Genomic DNA, 17499 nt, shown 5'->3' with positions numbered 1-17499 from the left:
TCTGTGTTTAAAGGGAGAAGTGGATGACTCTTCGCGCTCTGTATACATACAACGAGAGAACGATAGAAAAGGAGAAAATTGTGTGCCTAAGAGAGAGAAAGAGAAAAAAAGCGTAGCCGACGGTGTAAAGTAGTATATATGTATATATATATATATATGCCATGGTAAGAGGGCCAGGGAAGACACGCATCGTTAACGACTTTCCTGGGTTCCCACAACATCTCTCCAAAAGCGTGTAATTGAAAAAAACAAGGAGAGAAAAAGAACAGAAAGAGAACGAGCATCTTCTCGTCGTACCGTGCTGTCAAATCTGATCTTGATTGAACCACTGCTGCACCTGAAAAGTATCTCGAGTTAAAGTCACTGATCGTAAGATGACGCAGTGTCATTCGCTGAGATTTTAAATTGGAAAATGTAATTTTGGTCTTATTATGGTATTTTCTGAAAGCTGTCGTTCTTCGACAAGAGAAGCTTGATATTTAATCCGAGCAGGTTGCGAGTAACAGTTAGAGTGGTAGGGATCGCTGGCTAATCGATCGATCGAGAGATCGGATAGTCGACAAGCGATACATCTGGTCGATAGAGGCGGAAATCGTGCTTTCGACCAGGCAGCGAGCACAGGGTGGTGACCCGGACCAATCTTATTCTTCATGCACCCTCTTCGTTACTTCTGTTTTTTCGCTCAGCGCAGTCTCACTGCTGCTGAGTATGCTGTAAACGGAGTGATCCCCACGCAGCAATGTGCATCAACGCTTGAGAAAAAACCGTGCTTTTTATCACGCGTTGATCACGCGATACTAGCTCGGATCTGCGGACAACCTAGGCTTACGCCGTTCGCTGACGCATTATTATCAGAACGCAACGCGAACGTTGATAATACAGACTTCTTGGACAAACATTTTTCCTTCGCGATGCACAGCAATTGTTAAACGAATTACGAGCAATTTTATATATGATAGCTGTCAATTATGGCATGAAATTTTATTCACGCTACTCGTATTCAATCGAGACTCATTTTTCTTTAACGGCACACAATTTGATAAGCGAATTAACTCCGCGGAGCTCGTAATATTTTTACTATTTTAGAGTGATTTGCGGGTGTCAGTTTTTGTGTACACACGCAAAGTTATAACGAAGGGTGATTAGAGTGCGTGTGGATGTATTATAGGTATATATATATATATATATATATATATATTCGTTTCAATGGTCGTTCGTCAGCCGAGTTTTTCGTTAATAATGTAGAAAGTGGAAAGCACGCGTGCAGTCAGTCGCAATTTGCTGAAAAAGAGTGGGTTTTCACGCACCGGGTGGTAAGGAATTTCCGGCGGTGCAGGGAGGCTAAAATGCTACTGTGCAAGTATGCATCAAGTGTCACGGTCCATTACGCCAGGAAAGGATAGTTTCTGTTCAATAATTGGCCACGCGAGGAAATCAAAGGGGCCCCGACCAGGCTACTCCATTCGCGAGGGCCTTATCTCCTCGTATTTCTCCAGCGCTCCGCACAACGGCTATAATAAAATAACGCCCTACTATTTTGCAAGCCTGATTATTCCCAACGGAGATACATTTTTATCTTCATCTGACTTTGGAATAAAATTTACCAGCTAGGATAAGCGCGGACCGGCCAACTTGCTTCTAATTGCTTTTCAACAACGATTACAGAGCTGCACGAAGAAACGCGCGATGCACGAAAGATAATATTAGAAAGACTATATATTGTACTATAGGTTTGCCTTTTACAGTTAAATACTGGAATTGGCTTCGTCGATTAATTAAAGCCTACTCTCGAATCTTACATTCGCCAAATTACATTCCCAAACGTATATAGTCGTGCTGACGGCAAGGTATAGTGGTAACTGCAATTTGTAGAGAAATAGGTGATTGTAGGAATTTCAAACGTGGCTGAGTCAAGAGGTGCGTCTAATTAGGTATATATAGTATCCATATAATGAAAATATACCAGGGATAAAAGAAAAATATATATAATTTGCAATTTTCTATAAAGTTTGATTTATACAATAAAACTGATCGATCCATGCGGGGTAATTTTCAAAGTGCGAATAAAGTGAGGGTGAGGGAGAAGCGATGACAGTGGTCGAGGATCAAGTCCAAGTAAAAGAAGCGACGACAAGATAAAAGGGAGGAAAAGGTAAGGTGGGAGATCGCGCGCGGATGGGTAATTGAACTAAAAATTGCAGTAATACAGACACCGGACGGTGGAAAGTGCTTGATCGAGCATGCGACAGCAGCGTAGGTACTTCTCCAGACGAATAAAAAGTTAAATTGATAAAGTAGCACGAAGAACGGAAGCTCGCCGGCGAGAAGGAGAACGGCAGCTCGTCTCTCGAGCTCGACTTACGAATGTATTTTACATATTTAAATTGGAAGTGTCGATTCCCTCGTTCCGGGGATTGACAGTCGCGCGGCTTATTTGGAGTCGCGAACGCGGGTCCTACGAAATCTGCTCAAGTAGTTTTTCCAAAGTTATGCGGCGCACCCCTATCTTCGCTTACGCATCGACGAAGCAGAGAGAAAGACAAATTTTGTCAACGCGAGAGTCTCCATTCCACTATATATTACAACTTTCTTTGGAAACTTCAGGAGGGATGTAAAGGACAATGTGTCACATACACGCTAAAAACCATAGTCTTTTATTTCGACTAAAGGGGGGGGGGGGGGAGGGTGAGATAAAAGAATAATAGGAATTTTTATTAGTACCGTTATTTTCACTTGCAAAGAATCTATTCTAGTATAGTAGTGGAGGTGTGCATTTTCAGGTAAGCACCGTAAGTAAGAATGAATCAATCCACCTGCGATCTTTCACGAAACTGTCGATAGGAGGGGGAGGGGGGGGAGGGGGTGAAATCAGTGGCGCCAGGCGAGAGACTTCTCGTACGGCGCATGGGAATTGCTGAATTACCGGTAATAGGCCTTCAGTTTGCGTTTTCGTTAAAGAAAGGAGAGAGAGAGAGAGAGCGAGAGACAAACTGTTCCTACAACGACGAGGACGACGACGACGACGTTCTACCTGGGCGAGCAGCAGTATCAATTATGCATAGCTAGAGTGCATCGCTTCTACAAACGATCGTAGGACAGAAAACCATATGTACACGTCAGTCAGACATGGAAAGCTATCTTTAGACTGTGGTCGTAGATGTCGATTAATTATTCGTGTACGGAACGCGCTAGTACGACATGAGAAAAACTTGGATCGTCTATATAGCAATCGCGACCATAAATTATTTGCCGCCTGACCGTTTTCGTTCCTCAGCCGCGGCTATATTCGCGCACTTTGTAACGAGAATGGGACTCTCCAACTGCTAAAATTGTTACGGAAATCGGAGGATTTCTTTTAACGTCCAAACGTTTAATCTCGAATAATATAAGAATAATGCAATATATTATAATTGGAAGAAGAGTGCGATTCTGTTGAAACTAAAATTATTTTCACTAAGTTGAAAGAAAAATTCTTCTATAAAGTTTAAAATAAAAACGTTGTAGTAGCTATGGTAACCATTATTAAGGTGAATCCACATGTGCAAGTGGCAGCTGAACGTACATAACCATATCACGTATCAAGTATAAATGACACTACATAAACACTCCGTAATACAACGACAATGAAGAGTTTGTGATACGCGACTAAATGCAACACGTTTCTTTTACAATTAACCGATGCACGTCTGGATCCGCCTTAAGGTGAGTCCGGAAACGTAATGGTTAATGAGATAGCGTAAAGTTAACGCATATATGCTCTGGTTGCATTTTATGTTAGTCACTCTGTACTATAAGGACAATGAAGAGCTTCGCATGCGAGTAAACGTCAGATTCTACATTTACGTTATTCCGTTTTGCTATACGTGTCTGGATCCATCTTAACACAATAAAAAGAATTGCAAGCAGTAAATGTTTTTACTACAATACTAAACAAAATTTAACGATCTAGTTTATCGTGAATAATTTCATTATTATAATAACAAATTTGTAATAATTGCACAATTTTTCCGAGTGCAAGGATTCCTCGAGGTCCGAAACAAATCGGAGCGTTTACGTCATGGTTTGATTTTTTCTATCAGAACTTGTATATATTTCCCTCGTTAACCACTGGAGTGTAAACATCATCCATTGTCGATCAATCATCATTCAGGTACATTTCGTTAAATTATATGTGCGTTGATAATTGAACGTTTCGCTAAAAGGTGCAGACCGCTTTGAGCTGTTTTGTAAAAAGATATTTCTGTGCCAATACGATCGCTGGAAAGTAGTCGATTGATAATTGATGCACTTTGATCGGTTGGCTTTTTATATATGCACGACCGAGGAGGAAACCGCTTGACCTAGGAAGAACAATTCGTTGAATGCGATAAACATGTGTGCGGCGGCGCTTATCGCGAGTCAAATGATTTTTTGGCCTTTGATAACCTCAGGTAGCGAGAGACAACGAGTGCATCGTGTTTACGTTCGCGGCAAGAGCAAAGAAAATCCATCGAGAACAATCAGGAGAGACAAAAGTGAACAATACAGTCGTCGAACGGTTATCAAGCGATCGATATATGTACTCTTGAGGTGAAAAACAAAGATTCGACCCGATTATACAACGTGGTCCACGTATCTTCTTAATCGTAAATAATTTCTAACGTGGCTGTACGAATTTTGTCACGTTCGAAAATTTCAAGCGTTTTCACTTGGAAAAGGTTCGAGTAAAATCAATACTTTATAAGTTATTTGCATTTACCTGGACCACGTTGTACATAAAATGAAAAATTTTGAAAACCAGGTAGTTATCTCTCGACACGAGCGCCTTCGTCGTGAGAAACTTTGGAGCAACAATTTATCTCGAAATTTTCATCCAATCCTATATAGTATCAGGGCTTAAAATGAGAACAAATTTCAATTTAATGACTGCGGAAATATGAAATAGAGTAGGGTCTGTAGTTGGAAAGTCGCTCTCTCTCTCTCTCTCTCTCTCTTGCATTAAGCTTGAAACTAGAAACAATTTTCTCTGGAAAAGTACAAGAGGGAGTATGATAGGTACGCGCTTCTCCTCCATTCAAAACTTCTCGTGAAAATAATTCCTCGCAGACACGAGCTATTAGCACCTCCGACCTTCTCTTCCTCGCTCCTATTACTAGTTTCGCTCCGTGTGCTCCGCGTTCTTCTCCACATACTCTCCTCTACTTTGTCCTACCAAGTAAAATGCACGTCGAGTAATACGAAGCTTGGACGTATGAACAACACGGCGTAACATAAACGGAGCATTGCCTATAAAAATAGCTGGTATTTTTATGTTCAAATAAGAGAGACCTTTGCTTTTGAAACGCGATGGAAAATAAGCCCTTGTCGCTCCAAATGTTCCAATAAAATTCGACTTACCTTGTATAGAAACTCCCATTGCTGCTATCAGCAAGAGCAGCTTAAGCCCGTGATGCAACATGGTCGCCGATTATCCGTACTTGTTCGTAAAATTCAAAATTTGGACGAAAATCACTTCGTCCTCACTGACACATTACTTGAATATAAGCACTGCTGATCGAAACACTGAACTATGCAAGATGCTCCGAAATTTGACACTTGTTATCAAAAAAAGAAACACGTTAATTTTTCTAAAGCAACGAGATATAATATAACCCCTCGCTGCTGTTACGCAGAGACGTCAACACACTGTCCCGCAGCAACTGCCAGCGATACCAGTCGTTGTTCTCCCATTGCTTTTTCCAACTCTCCCGCACAAGTATCGAATCAAACAATTTTCACTCTGCTAAAAACAATGGCGAACGGATCCGCATACTGTCATGCTCCCCGCACTAGACCAAACACCGCCACTAACAGCGTCGCTCGAAAAACTGCCGGACCGATCGAGACTGCAAAATCATTGCTGTTGGTTCGCCAACTGGTTCTCCGTGCGTTCGCGCGCTATTTTTAACGCTTCTGCCGACAATGCTATCCCATGCAAAGTACCATCGGCGGAATCCGTTCGTATATCGTGAAAGGTGAACGAGGCAGTGTTGGCTGGTAAAAATACTCGAAACTCTCGATTTCTTCAACAACTGACTTTCAAGATGGGAAGTTTGATCGCTTCTCGCAGGGTTTAGTTCTCACACTGGTTCTCAACGACATCGCTTTGACACTGCATAAAAATACGCGATGTCAAAAGATCGACGTGCAATTTGATTCCACAAGGAAATCGACTACGACACAGGATTTCAATGCTGACAACGCGGCGGCCGACTCGCGACTGGTGATGCTGAGATTCTTACAGGGCGCCACGCGCCCCTTCGGCAATTTTCGGCCCGACTCGGCTCCGCTCGACACCGGCCGTTCGCTCATCGCTCGTGCGCACACCCGCCGGTCGCTCGCGCAGCGCGGCGCGCACGGACGGGGAGCGGAGCCGGCGGGGAGGGCGCCTCCACTTCCTCCACTTCCAATTGGAGCCGTCCGAGCGAGTTGGACTGTTGGAGTTGGCATTGGGTCGACCGTCGAGTTGGAGCTTCCAGTCACTCCGTCACAGCCTCTCGTTCACTCCGCTTCTCTCGCTCTCTCTCTCTCTCACTCCCGATATTACCTACCAGAGTTATAACGTCATCTCTAAAATTCCTCTGGACATTCGCGCACGAATCACCAAGGGAATTGAAAAGATTTCCCGTATTACGCACAATAATGTTTGATGAACAAAGAGCATTATAAACACTTCATCGTGCAATCATTATACAATATATTATACTGTTACAAGCGCGCAGATAATATAGAAATACGACTGGAGAAGTTCAATCTTTTTCCACCGTGAGTCTATTTAAGCATTCGTAAATTTACGCGAATAAAATGAGTGTAAAAGCGTATAACCATAAAATCACTATCTTTATACGTTGCACTTATGAGATAAGCTTATAGCTGTTACGATGAGCATTGACCTTTGCGATAGCACAGAATGACCCGTTTCTCATAGTAGAGATGCATAAATTTTGAATTACGGAGACCGAGAGTTTTTAACAGTCGATATGGAGCTAAAAATTATACGTTTTTCAGTCGTGCGCGCTTAAATATTTGTCGGATAAAGGTTTATTTCAGAATGCTATGCGGTTCTTTCTTTATTCGCTGAGAAAGTAGGAGCTGGGCAAAAAACATGCGAGCTATTAGTGTAGAAAAGTTTTGCGGACTACATGCAAAATTAAAACTAAGGGCTCGCTCGCTCGCTCGCTCGCTCGCTCGATCCGGATTTATAGCTATCAAGTTCAGTGAGCTTCGACGTATATCAAAGGTACACGTATAGCGGTCACGTAATTCTAGTTCCATCCTTTCTTAATGTGTATCATTAAATGGCAGAGAAAGTCGTGTGTGTATATATAAATGTTCTATTAGGGTTCATAATTTAAAGCTATATAATTAATATATAATCAATCGCAAAGGTTTTTTCCTATAGCCCGATCCTCCTCCTCCTCCTCCTCCTTCTGCCTTTATTTCGAGCAAGTAGCACAAAGATTGTATGTCGACTGGCAGGAATTATTAACTATAAATCAATAACGTATCGACTATAATTTACGGTTCCGACTAGCGTTTCTATGGAACGTCGATTTGGTATCCTCGAGCGAGTTAGATAGTGCTCGGTGTGCGGTCTCTCGAAGAAAGAGCTTCTTGGATCGTCAAATAAGTTAAGGAGCTTCTAATATCAGTCTCCACTTCAATTACGTTGATCCGCGGTAAATCAATTATTCGCTCATTTATCATAGCTGCCCGAGTCAAATTTCCGAGCTAGATCTGCCTTATTAGCTTACTCGAAAATAGCTTCGGATACGGAATATATTCTTGGAGGTAATTTCCGAGAATTGCCGAAGAGTCTCATTCACGAAAGCAAACCATTGATTATATAAATAAAAATAAATGAAAATAGAAAAGAAAAGAAATCACACTTGTCCGCGTGTACTATAATAGAATATTGGAATATAACGGAGATAAGAGAGGTGCACGGCTGAAGAATATTACGGTGATTATTAATAGTGGAGGCAAAGGGGCGAATAAATTTGTTGCTGGACCGCCCACATAGAGCATCGCCAGCGCCGGCCGCAGCTCTTATTGTGTCTCTAATCCTCGAGGCTTTTTTTCCAAGCTGGAAGCAAAGAAGCGCGTGACAGCGATTCTTCGAGGTGAGCAACTGTGGCCGAATGTGCGTTTGTGTGAGTGCGAGGTATTTCTAAATAATGACCATTTATCTCTTGTCGCCGCGCGGTGCGTGTGTATGGCACATTCCATTTTACCACCTCTGTTGGTCCACTCAAAACACTCGGCATTTTCATCTCAGACCCCAGCAACCACCTTCACTCCCGTTTTATTCCTTTTATCGGGAGAAGCGTCGTAGCTATAGCCTCGCGTCTACCTACTCACAAATACACACACAAGGCGCGCCCGCGCGCATCTTGCCAAAGTCGAGGATCCGTGACGAAATCACAATTCAGCCGGTAATAAAAGCAGACGGAGGAACCTAGCGAGGGGAAGTCGCGGATAGAGAGTGAGAGTACACCGAGGAAAACACACAATAAATAAAGACTAGCGAAAAATATGGTGGTTTCGGGAGCCTACCGCACCCTTCTTAAGTGGCCTGGCGCCCCATGGTCCTTATACGAGCGTCTCCCATACATCAGGAAGCCGTGGGTGCCGAAAACCAGTGAATAACGGTCGCTAAAGTAATTCATTTAGTTTTTCGCTACGAGAAAAATGGTTCTCCGAGTGTCTCGCGGCTTCCAACCCTCCTCTAAGTACGTCGGAAGAACAATCGAGTTTTAACACCCAACTCAGCCAAATAATTCACTTAAACAAGTCCGCATCAATAATAGCAGTTTCCACGCTAAATTAAACTTTGAATGTTTGTTTGAGTTAGGATTTAATGTATATCTCCACTCGTGCGCGCGCGCGAAAGCTCGATGCTCTTCGTAGCTTTGCATTCATTGAGACTTTCCTCATTCGGAAGACTTTGCAAACTCGTAGAATTCAACCGGCGAAGACAGATATTAAAAATAGTCTTTTCGACGATTCTCCACTTTTTCCTCTTCGATGAGATACCGGAGAGTGGACTTCTATATACTATACGTATGTCGACTGGCTGGAATAAATTTGAATTATTAATTAAACGCGATTATAATAAACCAAGTTTGTCTCGCTGTAAACAACTAGACTCGATATAATATATAATAGTGATGAGGTTTGGAAAAAAGTTGAGCGTGTGGAAAGTGTATATATATATTACATACGTCACGGGTATTGGGAGTAACGAAGTCGACAAGTTTGTTTTCGCTAAAGTCTCGCGAAGACGTTGGCTTTAAGTGGAGGGACAACATCCTCGCGTTACAGGAGTTACGTATGGTTTAGTGTTACGATAATTCTAGAAAGCCCCTCGGGGGACAAAGCACTGAACTAAACCAAGCTAAAGGGTGACCGTATGGAAGGGTCAAGCGCTCTCTGGCTTCTAGCCAGGTTTCCACGTCCGTCCTTCTCCCGACCATTCGACCAACAGTCTGTCTTCCTTTCGCCAACTCCCTGTCGATTTCAGCTTCTTTTTCCTTCCACTTAGTCTTCTAGTCCAAGTGTTAAATGAACCTTGCCTCTCTTGCTAGGAGCAGGGACGCAAACTTCTCCTCAGGAATGTATCCCCAGGGCCAGAGTTAAGGTACTATCGATCTAACGCTCCTTTCTATTTCTGCATAGCCTCGCTTATTCTCCTACTCGTATTGCCTTCGATAACCCCAATTATTTTAGAGCTTTCACGCAAAGGATAAAGAGCCTCGGACGAGCACATAGACCAATAAGTATCGTGGTAACGTATCAATTTTCATCGTTTGCTCATTGACATAGCTATACGCTCTTATCGAAATGACACACATATATATATTTAATCTCGTTTTCTCTTTACAGAAATGTCTGGAGCTTAAAAAACCATTAATAATGGAGACACCTATACGCAGGCATTATAACCTATATATACATGACGTTGTAGTTGAGAAAATGTGCTCACGCCTACCTGGCATGCTTATTCACCATTTCTTTGGATATTTCACGGCCAGGTGCTAAGCCTGGATGGACCATACCCTACATTGCTCTAACACTAGTATATGTAGTATATTTTACCTGAAGTTCTCTCTGTCCCTCACGACGGGGGCCTAGGGGACGATTGTGGCACGCTGCCGGTTGGACACCTTCCTTCTTTTTCTTCTCGGATTTTCTCGAGTACCACCATTCAATGTGCTGCGGATGCTAGAAGAGAAGGTCGCATATTTACTCTTTGTCGACGATTCCGCTTCAATTTTGAGCCACCCTGTTTGCTTGTCCGATCCTATCTTTTCCGCAAAATATGGATAGGAAATTGGCTAGATCCCGAGAAAGCGGCCACTACCTGAAAGGAATATCGAAAACACGTTTGGCTTAACATCCCGCGCGAAAGCTTTTATTCGAAAACATCGAAAGATCACCAAACATCACTGAATAAGCATCTGGGGGGTCCTCGAAGGGTCGTTTGATCATACGTAAAATAAAATTCTGACTGCAATGGTGTTACGATAAAATATTGAAGGATTCATTCTTACGTATATTATATAATGGGTTTTTACAAAATGGTCGAATAATGAAAATATAGGAAAAATGTGTGTGGGGTATACCAGAAAACTTTAATTGTGGCTTAATGGGGATGGACTAAAGACGATTTACAGATATAGTATGTGTATATATATAGTCTATATGGACGAATGCAATGCTTTCGTGACTCGCAACCCCGCGACTACCCGCTACACGGTTAAGAGTTATCGCGGGAACGAGGGGGCGCATTAACTGTACGCTATTGGCCGAATGTGAGCACATTGAACGGAGTCGACAAAATCATCCACTAATTAATGCTGTAGAGAAACGGTAGTCTGCAAAATCACCCAACCTGGCGGTCGGTTTACGAGAATGTATGGGTTTTGTGTGAGAGTGAATTCGCGTTTCATGCACGGTGTACCACGCTATGGCCCGTTCTGCCAATGACCATTGTTTAGCATGAACATCCATGAGATGGAACAAGCTCGTTTATTAAAATATGCCTCGATGCTATACGTCACAACAACGATCGTTACTGCATTCAAACTCTTACAATCGTTCGAACTCTAATCTTAACGCAATTAAAAACTATTCTAACAAAGTCCAAATAAGCTCACAGACAGCTGTTGCTGGAGCTGCTGTGTGTACATGTATATATATTAGTTTGAACATCAGATTAAAACTTATAAAATAACAACGAGAATGGGAAGATGGGATTGGAGTTTTTTCTGTTAAAACAAGCTATTCTATTAAATCTTACACTGCATTTCTGCCTGCTAAAGTAGGCTTCCGTTGCTATGCCCTGTTAAGAATATTATACCCCTAATTAAAGAAGTCCAGCGTTAGTTTTCGCTTAGGAAAGAAGTTTCTAATTAAATGGTAGGTCTGATGTATAAACGAGTCTTGAGATAAGGCGAAGAGAGAGGAAGAAGAGAGGAAGGGGGGGGGGGGGAAGGGTCAAGAGGAAGGAAGCCGTGCAACCTTTTCTGAGATTCTCTCAGAGCTACCATTGCTGATGTCGTATAGTTGCTGGTACTCTTGCTATTCGCCCTGCCAAGGCCGCATTGGTCCAACCGAAACGATTTTCTACCTACGACGGCCAAGAAATTGTTTGCGCTCCACTTTACCCGGTTCATTCCTCGAGTACGTCGTACATTATTCTATATTTAAACAAGAGCAGTGCTCGCGCTAACCAATGAGACTCGCAGGAAAGAAAACCTCGGCACCCTTCATATTATTGAACCAAAATATTTTTCTTACCGTAATAATACCTCCCATTTTTCTTTCCTGTCATTTCTGCATTCCCTTTCTCACTCATTCTCGACTTTGTAACATTTTTTTATTCTCTTCTCTGCAGACATTACAAAACGTTTAATGTTTCTTTGTAAAATCTGTAGGATACGTTTGTTGCCCGACAAGAGGTCGCCTTTAATTAACGTAGAAAAATTGAATATTGATAGTTTTCTTTCCCTTTTCAATTCTCTCTCTCTCCTCCCCCCCCCCCCCCCCTCCTCACCCTTTTTAAAGCTCCTGCACTGCGCTATTGCAAAGTGGTAATTCTATCGGCAGCGTTGCTTTACGATGGGTATCGTTGATGGTAATGAGGATATGCTAAATAGAAACTGCAGAGAGGAGCATGGAACCGTCGAACCGCGACTCATGAACCACACATTCAAATTAACGCTCGTGCGATAACAGTAACAATCGATATTACAGCAACGTAGCTTCATCAGATTACCCTGAAAGATCGAATTATGTAAATTTTCACATGCTACGGTCATATACGAAGTGGTAGGTACCTCCTAAAAGGGTTAATTCGAAACTTTCGACCAATGCGAGTATCTATATGATATATCATCCGTTTGATTATAAACTGGATATTTTGAAGAAAGCCTATAGAAACGATGTAAAACGTTAGAGATTCGCATATCAAATGTTAACTATACATTTGAGAAATGTTAATTCAACGAGAGAGAACTTGGCTGAATATCGTGGAAGCTTTGAAAATCTTCCAGTAAATTTGTTTCGAATTTGAAAACATATTTGTTCATCCGTGCATAATACGTTTACATTGTAACGTGGTGTAGTGCATATTTCCTCTTGTATTGTAGTCGCATTAGCATCGGCATTCACATATTGTTTTCATTCAGAGCAACATGGCAGACGTGAATGTGTGGGCCGCGAGGATGCCAGGGTGAAGCAAGAGTTGTTCGGGGGAAAGGGCTGATTCGGGAGATGTGCATGTGGAGAGGAAGGGTGAAGTTGGGATGGGACGGAGGAAACTAGCAGAGGGGACACAACTGTAAGTGGAGTGGGTCGCCACGTATGTGCAACTCGCATATTTGCAATGCTGATATCCGATGATAACGCATTCCTATCATCCACCGTGTGCCAGGATTGCAGTTCACTCGCCATTATGCGCGCAAAGTTATTGTTTTGAACAACCGAACTCGATGCATCGTGAACAAACATTGATTGAGAGGTGGCTCGGCTAAAATCAGTTGACCGATTTGTCCACCTGATTGCTGAGATCCTCCCATACTATATATATAGTATGGAGTATATAGCAATATTCATACTTGATAATCCGTATCGGTCCGCAGCTGTCACAATAAAGCTACTGGATCTCGCGCCATGTATGCTTCGACCCTATATATATATATATATTAGTCGCAAGTCACTCTGCCCCGTTAAATGTGAAAACACGTATATATGCGTACCGTCGTGTAAGGAATTAATAAAAAGTCTGAAGAAAATATTATGAGAGAAAACGTCATTGAGGAAGATTTGGAATAACGGAAGGTGTACCGTGGAAAATGTACAAATGGTTTTACCGATTCCTACAACTAAATTGGATCCCATTTGAAAATATGAGGAAAATGCAAATTTCAATTTGCCAGCGTTACTTTCCACCTAAGCCGGTGGTAGTATGCTAATGCGCCACGGGGCAGGGTTTTGACTTTACGGAGATGAGTTCCGGGGTGGTGGGAAGAACCAGATAGGCGACGTCACTGCTTTTTTGACGTTTCCGAAAGCAGATTGGTGCGTGCATATTCATTCGAAGTTCTCTGCGTCAACAGTAGAATTCTGTTCCCTTTGTGAGAAAACAAAGAGCGTCTCCCCACGCTAGCTATATAGCTACAAGTAAGTAAACGTTTTGGATGCACCCCGTGCACCATTGCGATTTAAATTGCCGGTCAAAGCCTCGACGCTATTCGGATCCCAGGCGAGCACGATTTCTCGATCGATAGCGGCTTAATGCATTCCGATTGGAACTCTCGGTAGACCTGCGGGATCACGTTTGACTACTAACCAAATTAACTCATTAACGTCCCGAGCTCAACTACGAAGAAGCTCGCAGGAAATACATTGTATCTACTTGCCATCTCCCTAGAATTACACCTATTTACACAAACGCTATACATTTTTACGCTTTTGCATCTCATATATTCTCTGATTGACTGCAAATATTGTGTAGGGAGAAAAAACTGGCAGTACCATTGTATACTCATTTAGATTCAGGTATTTTATATGAGCAATTTTTAAGCGAGTTACGTAACTTGGTATAATTAATACAATAATTAATGAGCAGAGCAGTCATTTCATACGCTGTGCGGGATGACGCGTTATAAATCAATTAATAACGCTACTCGTTTACTCCCGCGCCCTGGACAAGCAGGCCGATCCCTCGCGGTGCCCAGTACATTAATCAGGCAAGGTAAACTACGGTAACCTTTCTTTTTTTCTTTCCCTCTCGTCACTGCGTCTTTCCTCTTTCTCTCTTCCAGTATGCAATCGCACATCCTTGTCGCGACTCTACGGGGTTCCTGCGTTATTAGTGCGATACAGCTCTTTAGTGAAAAGAAGCGTATATATATATATATATATATAGTGTCTGAGAGACCACGTCGATGGAAATTCTATCAAAAATCTCATCGAAGAGTATTCCTGTAAAAGTTATAAGCCGTATCGGGGGGTGATAAATGGTTCAAAGAAAATCATTCTCCGGATGAAAAATTGTTTGGTAGAAGTCTCAGAGTCGGTAATAATGGTTGGCTTAATATCTTACACGCCCGTCTCCTATTAGCCATTTTCTTTGTCAATCTTGCGTGTCCTGAGAGAGGGAGAGATTTTCATTCGTGCTCTAGTGCTATATATAATATATGTATATAATAATGGAGGGATGGATACTGAATTTCATCAATACTTTGGCAAGAAGCTCTTAATGGACTCCATTATACTACACTTTCGATCGTAATTTGTAGCAAGTACAGGATCCCTTGGCGTGACTTTACCCGCTTGTCCGCTATGGGACAAGGATTGTCAAGCATCGTTAGACGCGATATTCACTTTGCGATGCAAATTCTTAATTACCAATAACCAGCTACATTCTGTCCGTCGGACTGGTTTAATTAACATTGATATGGTCGCTGGAAACAGAATAATAACGAAGTTATGTGCTTCTGATATTTCATCTCGAGGTTCTCACACTTAAGTAAAGTGCCCAGGGTCCTTCGTTCAGATCAATATTAATTCAGTAATTATAGAAGCAGTATACTTTTAGAGAGAACGTTATACTGGCGCTTGGGTCGATGTTATTTTTCTATCTTTATACCAGTGACGATCTTTCGCAATTTTTTCCCTTACTATAAATTTTACTTAATACATTTGCTGTCAGATTTGTCGAGAAATACATTGCTTATTAGATGATAAAATGTAGAATGATTGTAATAAATTGAATGATTGAGACAGGGAGCACGCAGCACATTTGTCTTCGTTTAAGCTTCGTGCCGGACATTATTCGACGTAAGAAGATCAGAGTGAAAAAGGAAGAGTATAGCGGAATGTCGAGATGTGACTCAAGGGAGCAAGAGAGCAAGCCACTACGCGGAGCAAATTGCCGATTAGAGGCGTTCCAGGAGAGCTTTCTGACCAACATTGCAAGTCTTGGACTGGACCACGTGCTAACAGCTGCCCCCTACGCTTTAAACTATACGTGCATAAGCTTCTTCCACTATATACAACACTGCTAATACAGATCTGCTCGTTTAAACTGGCACAGCGATAAATCACCCAGTTTTTCCTTCCAACTATTCTTTGCGTCCACCTATATATATATTTTTATGTCTATGCTGCTTCAACGCTGACTTATTACAACAGCTTCCCCCTCAAATTATATTAATTAGATCGATTGAACGACAATCTATATCTACGAACAAAAGCACCTCGCCTTTTCCCATTCTACAAAAAAATTCAGCTCCAAATTAATTACGTTTCAATGACACTTTGATGCAATTTAAGCCGATCACACACGTAAGACGAAACACGACTAAAGCAAACTTTGAGAAAATTCAATCTGGAAATATGGCAACTTTTCAAAGTTATTACACTGCCAAAGTTCCAGTATCTCTATATAGGTACATGATACTATCGCCGTGTATGCTAAAATATATATATATATATATATATATCTTTCTTTCTTTCAGAGACTTAGACGTAAGTCGATTTCCTCCATAGTTCACCATGCACCTGTAAGCCAATACCGATACGTTTCAATAGAAAATCTCGTTGTAATACCCTTCAGTATACTACTATATATATAGACTGTAGTTATATATAGGGGTAATGTCGTATTACACCGTGTGGCTTTCAGTACAAGCATAATAAGTTCCTAATCACCTAATATATTCTCGTTTCAACGCTGCAAAATGGTTAATAATGAATGATTACTTTTGATTTATTTAAATGCAGGTTGCATCCGACAAACATACATATTCCGTTAAAGCGGAGCTGGCAGGTTGAATCGGATTAGTCAAATTACCTGCTTATTCGGAATTGCACGCGTTGCAATTGCGTGCTTCCGAAACGTCGCGTACGTAGCTTTGAAATCTGATTATCAGCTATACTTGTCACTCCGCGATGAGTTGTTGCCATTTGGACAGACTTTGCAATTTATTTGATGCAACAGTCATTAATTGTTTTTCATTTACGTGCCAAAAATTGGTCGGTAGTGCTTGGCACGTTGGTCAGGCTTTTGTTACATTACGCGTCCATCATACCTAAAATTATGGCAAACGGAGCAAGAATAATGCGCTAAGAAGAGTTTGCCTACACGTTTATCCCGCAAATATATCTTTGCCTCGACTAACCGGCAATTAATTATTATTCTCCAGCTATTACTCTCCCATTCGCCCATTTGTGCAACAATAATAGCTCTGGACAAATACCAATATTAATGCCCGGCGTTAAATGCATAAACTAACAATTATTCCCAGCACCCCATACAAATATAACCTAGAGGCACTTAACGTGTGTCGCGAGCTAATCAAAATCCGACGATAATTAATCACTGGACGAATTTTCAAACTTATCAATTTCTTCAATGGTTTTACAAAAATATAGATACGAGGTACAACGAGCTTATCGGTTAGAAACGACGGAGCCTAACGTCTCGATATTTCCTTAAATAACTTACGCGACGGTTTATACCTCTCGCGTGTACGTTTCAAGCACCAACGGTGTTACACGACAAACGTATCCGTCTTCCACACCTCCCGTGATCGAGCAAAGGCACTTTCTTAGCTGCAGTATATTCCACCCTCTCCCCCCCCCCCTCTTCCGTCCCTACACTCTCCTTCGCGATGAAAAAATGTCAATTCAGCGGAAAAGTTACGGTTCATTCGATTCCAAATGAAAGCAGAAAAAAGCAAATGAAGCTTGAAGAATATTTTATTCCACCGGAACTCTGTACCCTGTATTAGTACTCTAGTGGCCGAGAATTTTCAGCGAGTAATTTGAGAAATAAATGGTAGGGAAAAGTTGCAGAAATGAGGTAAATAATTTGTATGCATATGTATAGTGTACTATATATATGCAGCGGTTAATCAAGAATAAGATTTATATAATTCCGGTTGAAAAGCAGCGCCTATAATCAATCAT

General features: G+C 41.7%; 1 protein-coding gene across 1 annotated transcript in view; it reads right to left on the bottom strand.

The window, feature by feature from the left end:
* Positions 1–6218, bottom strand: part of LOC136786220 (roundabout homolog 2-like) — a 318430-nt gene extending 312212 nt beyond the window's left edge. The window contains exon 1 of the mRNA XM_066747816.1: positions 5377–6218. Within this exon, the coding sequence (XP_066603913.1) occupies positions 5377–5437 (61 nt within the window). The 5' untranslated portion in view covers positions 5438–6218. The remainder of the gene's footprint in view (positions 1–5376) is intronic.
* Between the last annotated feature and the right edge of the window lie 11281 nt (positions 6219–17499).

This window comes from Prorops nasuta, unplaced genomic scaffold (assembly GCF_024137725.1).
Source record: "Prorops nasuta isolate Cenicafe-Biocafe unplaced genomic scaffold, Cenicafe_Pnas_1.2 PNAS00003, whole genome shotgun sequence".
Classification (NCBI taxonomy): domain Eukaryota; kingdom Metazoa; phylum Arthropoda; class Insecta; order Hymenoptera; family Bethylidae; genus Prorops; species Prorops nasuta.
Note: the sequence above shows the minus strand (reverse complement) of the source record. Positions and strands in the feature narration are given on the sequence as shown.